Raw genomic sequence first — 9,428 nt, forward strand, 5'->3', positions numbered from 1 at the left:
TCAAATATATGTATATATATAATCTTACTATTATTATAAAAAAGGTTTATGATTCCCCTACATAAATTTTATCCATTTATAACAAGGATTAGAACATTTTTCAGAATCATTTTTTTCTTTCCCTTGGGAGATTCATGTACGAGTAGCGTGGTTTGCATTAGGCTGCAAAAAAGTAAAAGCGCGTTGAGAAAAGGATATATATATATATATATATATATGTATACATATATATATGTATATATATATATATATATATATACATATATATATATATATATATATATATATATATACATACATATATCTATTATTATCTTAGTATTATTAAAAAGACATTTATGATTCCCATAAATAAATCTTAGCTATTTATAGTAAGAATTAGAACATTTTTCAGAATCATTTTTTATTTCCCTTAGCGGGAGATTCATGTATCGAATAGCGTGGTTTGCACAGGGCGGCAAAAAAATAAAAGGCGCATTTTGAGAAGGATATATTTATTATCTTACTGTTATTATAAAGACGTTTATGATTCCCATAAATAAATCTTAGCCATTAATAACAATAATTAGAACTTTTTTTCCTAATCATTTTTTCTTTCCCTTAGCGGTAGATTCAAGTGTCGAGTAACGTTGTTTGCATTAGGGCTACAAAAAATAAAACGCCTTTAGAGAAAGATATATATATATATATATATATATATATACCTATTATTATCTTACTATTATTATAAAAGATGTTTAAGATTCTCCTAAATTAATCTTAGCCATTTATAGCAAAGATTAGAACATTTTTAAGAATCATTTTTTCTTTCTCTTAGCAGGAGATTCATGTACCAAGTAGCGTGGTTTGATATATATATAATATTCATGTACCAAGTAGCGTGGTATATATATATCAAACCACGCTACTTGGTACATGAATATTATATATATATATTCATGTACCAAGTAGCGTGGTTTGATATGTATATATATATATATATATATATATAGGGTTGAAGCACCGCCCCCAAGACTCAATGAGGACTCCTCAGATGCTGATCCTCTTGGAGAGCTATCAGACCCTAATAGCAATGTTGAGATCTTACCACACAGATTACTCAGGAAGGAAGATAATGAAGTTATAATAATCACACCTACATCCCCTTTGCAAGATGAGATGGGAAGGGAACTCATTACAAATATCCATGATAAAGTTCCAAAAGACCCCATAATTACTGGAATGAAACATACAATTGAAGAAGATTGGCAAGTTAAAAGAGCAAGAAGAAGGAAAAAAACCTGTGACAGAAGTGCAGAAATTACAACTAGGGGCACACTCAATGAAGGTAGAAAGAGCAAGGAATGGTTCTCCTAACCATCATAGAGGAAGAACTAGATCAAGATCTCAACCATCCCCACATCCCCCTTCTAATGATTAATCTCCTTTGCTGGAATATAAGGGGGATGACTAACCCTCTTTCCCTAAAAAGAGTCCTTCATATGAATTTTAAATACAAGCTGTGGTGCATTGTTATTCTAGAACCTATGGTTCAGATCCCCAAAATGTGATTAAAAGTTTGCTGGTTTTACTCACTTTGTTAATACTAACAATAAAATTTGGATCTTTTGCAGAAAGGAAATTAATTCAAACATCTTAATCAACCATCCACAATTTGTCCACCTTTCATTCAATATGAATGGTCATAAGGGAGAAGCTACATTTATCTATGCTGGATGTACAAAGGATGCCAGAAAGGAGCTGTGGAATAGGTTGATTAACATTAGTCAACAGATGAGTTCCTCATGGGTGGTGGGGGGAGATTTCAATTGTATTACTTCTATTGCTGAAAAATCTGGAGGGAGGGTCCCAAATTTAGTCAAGATGAACAACTTTAGTGATAATATTCACAGGGCTGGACTCTTTGATTTGGGCTTCAAGGGGCCTGCTTTCACTTGGAAGAGGGGAGCCATTTGGGAGAGGTTTGATAGAATGTTGGTTAATGATGCATGGTTCAACCATTTTCTCCTCACTTTTGTTACTCATCTAAGTCTTGCTGGATCAGATCATAGGCCTATCCTTATCAGTATTACTTCTACTGATTATCAACCTTCCCCCCTCCCCCCCTTTAGATACCTTAACATGTGGGCATAACATCCTTCTTACAACAAGTACATTGCTGAACTCTGGAAAGGTATTTCTCACCCTGATCTTATTATCAAGTTAAGTTTGTTGCAAATTAAAACTGCCAAAGCCCTCAGAAAATGGAGTTGGGAAACATTTGGAAATGTTCATGCCAAAGTTCAAGAGGCAGAGAATGAAGTGAATAGATTGGAGCATGAGGAACAGATAGACAATGTGGAGGAAAAGGAACTGTTGACTGCTCAAAATAATTTCCTTAGTGATATTGAATATCAAGAAAAAATTCTTAAACAGAAGGCTGCTATGAATATTTTTACAGATGGGGATAGAAACACCGTATTTTATCATGCCTATATAAAATACAAGAGAAAGTGTAATACCATTCATGCTATTCAAAATGCTAATGGTCAGTGGTTACATGATAATGCTGAAATAGCTAATGATGCTATAAGTTACTATAAAAACCTGCTAAATCAGGAACATCATCCCAGAACCCCCATTGAGCGGGCACAATTGAGCATCATCCCAGAACCCCCATTGAGCGGGCACACTTTTCTGCTGAACTGAATTATACTGCTAGCCTCAAGCTCATAGATATTCCCAATGAAAAGGAAATTTGGAATGCCATTAGCTCAATAGACAACAACAAATCTGCAGGCCCTGATAGCTTTACTGCTGAGTTCTACAAAAAGTCTTAGGAGACAATTAAGGCTGAAGTTATTGCTGCAGTGACAAGCATCTTTCAAGGAAATAACCTCCCACAGTATTTATGTGCTTCCACCACTGTTCTGGTACCTAATTCTGATATTTAGCAAAATTGGAACCACTTTAGGCCTATTTGTTTAACTACTCACATAAGAAAAACTATTAGCAAAATCATTGCTAATAGGTTACAACTTCATCTTGATTGTATCATTAAACAAAATCAAACAGCTTTTGTGAAAGGAAGATCCCTAATTGAAAACACTCTCTTAGCTCAAGAATTGTTACAGGATTTGAATAAAACCTGTAGAGGAGGCAATATGATTTATAATTTGGACTTAAGGAAAGCTTATGATACCATAAGCTGGGAATTCATGATGGAAATTTTAACTGCCAAAGGCTTCAACACTGCTTTGTGTCAACTGATTAAGAGGTGGTTACATAATAATGAGCACTCTATTTTGATAAATGGACAAGATAGGGGATCCTTCACTGCTTCCAGAGGTTTAAAGCAAGGGGATCCTTTGTCACCCACCATTTTCATACTTGCTATTGATTAATTATCCAGAATTCTTGATGAAGCTCTTCTGAATCACAACCACAGCAGATATCATCACAGATCCAACATAGCCATTACTCACTTACTATATTCTGATGATATAATGGTTTTTTCCAGAGCTAATAAGAATGTTGTAAGAAAAGTCTTCCAGACACTTCAAAATTTCCAAGCTCACTCTGGGATGTACTTCAATCCAGAAAAGTGTCAAATGGTCTTTCACAAACATGTCTCCTCTAGTCACAAACAATGGGCTTCTAACTACACTGGTTTTTCAATCTCTCAGCTCCCAATTAAGTACCTAGGGGTACTTTTAATCACTGGCAGAACCAGACAAATCCAGTTTGAAGAGGTATTGAACAAAATTTCTAGTCTTCTCAATGGGTGGACACAAACTTTTTTATCCAATTTTTTATCCAAAACTTTTTTATCCAATGGGGGAAGAATTACTTTGCTTAAAAGCATTCTTACTACCTTCCCTTCATATATACTGCAAATGACTACTATTAAGAAAAGTACACAAACCCAGCTTGAAAGAATATTCAACAAGTTTCTGTGGTCTGGCCAAAGATAGCAAATGCACTGGGCTTCTTGGAAAAAAGTTGCCAAACCTCAGATTGCTGGGGGTATTGGCTTTAAGGACCTTGACCAACTCCTTTAGATAAACTTCTTTAAACTTTGGATCAATTTTAGAGCTCAAACCTCTCTGTGGGAAAAATTTATGTGGGGAAAATATTGCAAAGATCAGCATCATACACTTGTTCTCAGGAAAACCGGGGACTCTAAAATCAGAGTGAAAATGCTGAAAATCAGACCAATTGCTGAAAACACTTACAATTAGGGTCTGGGTAAAGGAGATATTAAGTTTTGGCTTGATAATTGGTGTCCAAGAGATTGGTTATCCCCTATTACCAATGCCTATAATATTAATCTGAAAGTGGCTGATTGCTGGGATGGTGATGAGTGGTCTCCAATTAAGCTGTCTAATACTCTGCAACCTCACTCTATCACCAAAGTGGCTAGTATAAAGTTTGATAGAAGCAAAGCTGATAAAGTTGTGTTGCAGACAATCTCTCATCAAAGTCTAACCAAAGCTATCTATTCCAAAATTTTCTGTTGGGAGCAATTACCCTGGGGAGACGCTATTTGGAACAAATTCCTTTCCCCATCTATGTCTTTTCTCTGTTGGAGAATATTCCACAAGATGATTCCTACTGATGACATTCTCAAGTTAAAGGGATTGAGGGGTCCTTTTAAATGCTGGTTATGTAGGAAAGAGGAAGAATCCTTGGTTCACTTATTCCTTTGAATGTAATTTTGCTCAGCAGGTATGGAAACAACTACTGAGTCAGTTGAATATTGATGAGAAAGATCTTACTTGGGATAGGCTAGTAAATTGCTGGCAGACTTGACACAAGAGAAAATATGCTACTATCCCATTTATTACTGCATGGTTCATTTGGATGGAAAGAAACAAGGCAAAGTTTGAGAATGCCATCCCAAATGTTGAAAAAAAATGTTAGAAAGAGTTTATTTTATCTTCATAAGATGATCAAATGGAAAAGATTCCCTGATGTCTCTAAATCCTGCCCATCTGATAAGATAGACCCTATTCAAGTATTTAGAGTTTATTGGAAATCTCCTCAGCATCCCACTGTGAAGATTAATACTGATGGAAGCTTTACAAAACATGGAGCTGGAGTGGGAGGAATTTACAGAAATCATTTGGGTAAGTGTCTATTATACTTATACACCCCAGTAATGGTTACTGATGCTACTGAGACTGAACTTATAGCTATTTATTGGGTACTCAACCTTACTAATAAGGCTAATTGGTATAAGCTATGGCTGGAGGTGGATTCTGCTGCAGTGATTCACCTACTAAATCAAGAGGAGGGATCTCCATGACACCACTTATATTGGATAAAAAAAATCAGAGATCTTATTATTAATTTCCAAATCCATTTCACTTTCATCTACAGGGAAGGAAACCAGCCTACAAATTGGCTGACCTAGCTTGGGTCACACTCCAATGAGACTGATGTTGCTGTAAACCCCCCCTCAGCCATTCGTCCTGCTGCAAGGAGACATACTGGAGGTTCCCCACTTCAAAATTGCAAATCAGGATACATGAAGAATTTTGGTGCAGCTGTACTTTTATATTTTTTCTTCCTTTGTTGAGTAATTGTATTTTTCTTTTTTGGTGGGTTAATTGATTTTCTGGGGGAGTTCTTTGGTTCTTGTATTGAACCAAGAAAGAATCCCCAATTTCTTACCTGCACTTTGTAATTTGCACATGACTCTAACCTTTAGGGAGTCAACAACAACTCCTTCACCAAAAAAAAAATATATATATAAACCTAAATAAATTTTATTCATTTATAACAAGGATTAGAATATTTTTCAGAATCATTTTTTCTTTCCATTAGCGGGAGATTCATGTACCGAGTAGCGTGGTTTGCATCAGGCTGCAAAAAAAATAAATTGCAGGTTTAGAATAAGGATATAAATATATATCTCTATTATTATCTTATTATTATTATAAAAGACGTTTGTGATTCCCTTATATAAATCTTAGCCATTTATAGTAAGGATTAGAACATTTTTTAGAATCATTTTTTCTTTCCCTTAATAGGAGATTCATGTTTCGAATAGCGTGATTTGCATCAGGGCTGCAAAAAAATAAAAGATACATTTAGAGAATGATATATATATATATATATATATATATATATATTGCATAAATGACCTCAATCTTATTCAAGGAGTTGCTAGTGTCTCCTTACATGTTAGAATAAGAAAAAAGGTTACAAGATCCTGAATATAATGGAGACTAGGTTGATTCAATACAGGAATCAACACATCTCCCAAAAATAAAAATAAAAAACCTACAAGATAACAAAACTAAGTTTGTTCAGTACAAAAGAACCCCTTAAGCACAATGGAAGCTACAAATGAAAGGATAATAAATGAGAACAACAGCTGACAAACTATCTCCAAGGATCTTGGTTAGATATTCTGAAGCGTGGAACCTCAAGCATGTCTCCCTGACACAGAAACTAAAGGGTAGGGGGCTGAGCAACAATTGTTAAATCATTAGAGCTTATGCTTTGTCTGGCTAGCCTATTTGTAGGATGGTTCCCTTCCCTATATATGATAGAAAAAATGACATGGGACTGTGAAGTTGCATTTTTGATTTTTTGAATCCAGTATGAGTGATGCCATGATGAATCCTCATCATGATTCAACATCTCACAGCTGCAGAATCCACTTCCATCCATAAATTATGCCAACCAATTTTTTTGGCAAGGGTCAGAGCCCAAAAGACTGCAATGAGTTCTGTCTCAATAACATCAGCAACCATAATAAGAGTATAGAAATATAGGAGGCATTTTCCAAGATGATTTCTGTAGACTCCCCCCACTCCAACACCTGTTTCTGTAAAGCTTCCATTAGTATTTATCCTCACAGTGTGATGTTCAGGAAGTTTCCAAAAAACTTTTTGAATTTGAATATTATCAATCTTTTCAGAAGCATATGTATTTGAGATGTTGGGGAATCTTTTAAATTTGATCGTCTTGTTTAAGTAAGAAAGACAGTTTCTGATAGTCTTCTCAATGTTTGGTGTGTTGTCTTCAAACTTAGCCTTGTTACTTTCCATCCAAATAAACCAAGCAACCATAAGTGGTATTGAAGCATAATTCCTTTTGTGGCAAGTCTGCCAGGAGGTAGTAAGCCTATCCCAACAGAAAAGATTACCTTCATTATTCAGGTGTATCAGCAGCTTATGCCACACTTGTTGTGCAAAGGCACATTCAAAGAAAAGGTGAAACAATGATTCCTCTTCCTGCAGACAGAACTAGCATTTAGAGGGACCTCTCAAGCCCTTTAATTTGAGAATATAATCAATTGGAAGAAGCTTTTGGAATATCCTCCAGCAGAGGAAAGACATTGATGGGGATAAAAACTTATTCCAAACAATGTCTCCCCAAGACATTTGTTCCCAACTGCATACTTTTGAGTAGATTGCTTTTGCGAGACTTTGTTTAGAGAAGGCATGCCAAATAATTTTATCATTTTTTCTTCTATCAATTTCAATGCTAGCAACTTTAGTGACTGAGTGAGCTTGCATAATATTGGTCCACTCAACTCCTTCCCAACAATCAGCAACTTTTAAGTCTTCGTTGGTGGGATTGGTCAGTGGGGACAACCAATCTTTAGGACATCAATTATCAAGCCAAAAGTTGATGTCACCATTCCCTAGGTCCCAAATAAACAAGTTTTCAGCAATTTGTCTTATGTTCGGCATATTCACCCAAATTTTGGAGTCCCCATTTTTCCTTTCAATAAGTGTAGGATGTTGGTCCCTATAATATTTACCTCTCATGAATTTGGCCCACAGTGAAGATTGGGCTCTAAATTTGATCCAAAGCTCCAAAGCTTGCAAAGATTAATCTAGATTAATCTGAAGGAGTTGGTTTGACCCCTTAAAACTAATACTCTCAGCTAACTGAGGTTTAGCAACCTTTTGCCAGGATGCCCAATGTATCTGCTGCCTTTGACCTGACCAAAAGAATCTATTAAATGCTCTTTCAAGCTAGATTTGGGTGTTTTTCTTAATATTAGTCATCTGCAAAATACAAGAAGGAAAAGTTGTTAGAATGCTCTTCAACAAGGTAATTCTACCCCTTAGATAGAAAAGATTGGGTCCACCCATTTAGAAATGAAGAGATCTTATTGATGACTTCCTCAAATTGTATTTGCTTAGTTCTGCCAGTAAGGAGGAGGACTCCTAGATACTTGATAGGGAGTTGGGAATTAGAAAATCTAGTGTAATTGGAAGCCCACTGTTTGCAGTTAGGGGAGGCATGCTTATGAAAAATCAGCTTGCATTTTTCAGGATTAAAATACATCCCAGAGTGTGCTTGGAATTTTTGAAGAGTCTGAAACACTTTCTTCACAGCATTCTTGTGGGCTCTGGAGAAAATCATGATATCATCAACATGGAGAAGATGAGTTATTTCTATGTTAGACCTATAGTGATATCTAGTATAGCTTGGGTTCATAAGGGTTTCATCCAGCATTCTAGACAAATAATCTATTGCAATTATGAAAATAGTGGGGGATAGTGGATTCCCTTGTTTCAAACCTCTAGCAGCAGTGAAGGAACCCCAATCTTTACCATTGATAAGTATGGAATGTTCATTATTATTAAGCCATCTCTTGATAAGTTGACAGAAAGTAGTATTGAAGCCTCTAGCAGTAAGGATATCTATTATAAAATCCCATCTGATAGTATCATAGGCCTTCCTCAAGTCTAATTTGTAAATCAAATTACCTCCTCTGCAAGTCTTATTCAAATCCTACAATAATTCCTGAACTAAAAGAGTATTGTTAATAATAGATCTTCCCTTCACAAAAGCTGTTTGGTTGGGTTTAATGATGCAGTCAAGATGAGGCTGAAGCCTATTGACTATGATTTTACTTATAACTTTACTGAGTACAGTAGTTAAGCAAATTGGCCTGAAATGATTCCAATTTTGCTGAATTTCTGACTTGGGAACTAGAATAAATGTAGAACAATAGAAATACTTGGGAAGATTGTTTCCTTGAACGAAGATAGTCACTGGAGCAATGACCATAGGCTTTATGGTCTCCTAAGATTTTTTATAAAACTCAAAAGTAAAACCATCAGGGCCAGGTGATTTATTGCTATCAATAAAATTTATAGCCTCCCAGATTTCTCTTTCATTTGGGATTTTTGTAAGGTTGAGATTTGCAGTGTAGTTCTGATCAACAAAGAAATATTCTTTATCAATAAGGATTCTGTGATTATGCACTTGATTTAATAGGTTTTTGTAGTAGTTAATTGCATCATGAGCTATCTCAGCATTGTCATTTAACCATTTCCCCTCAGCATTTTAAATTGTATGGATAGTATTACACTTTCTCTTGTATTTAATATAGGCATTGTAGAATCTAGTGTTTCTATCCCCATCAGTAAAAATATTCATAGCAGCCTTTTGTTTAAGAAATCTTTCTTGATAGT

At 35.3% G+C, this 9,428-nt stretch overlaps 1 protein-coding gene across 1 annotated transcript; it reads left to right on the forward strand.

The window, feature by feature from the left end:
• Positions 1–1,674: 1,674 nt before the first annotated feature.
• On the forward strand, positions 1,675–2,688 carry LOC110035859. Its single transcript, XM_020740172.1, has 2 exons — positions 1,675–2,065; positions 2,174–2,688. The coding sequence occupies exons 1-2, from the start codon at positions 1,675–1,677 to the stop codon at positions 2,686–2,688; spliced, it is 906 nt and encodes a 301-aa protein (XP_020595831.1).
• The last annotated feature ends 6,740 nt before the right edge of the window (positions 2,689–9,428 follow it).

The sequence above is a fragment of the Phalaenopsis equestris genome, unplaced genomic scaffold (genome assembly GCF_001263595.1).
Source record: "Phalaenopsis equestris unplaced genomic scaffold, ASM126359v1 Scaffold200377, whole genome shotgun sequence".
In the NCBI taxonomy this organism is placed as follows: Eukaryota; Viridiplantae; Streptophyta; class Magnoliopsida; order Asparagales; family Orchidaceae; genus Phalaenopsis; species Phalaenopsis equestris.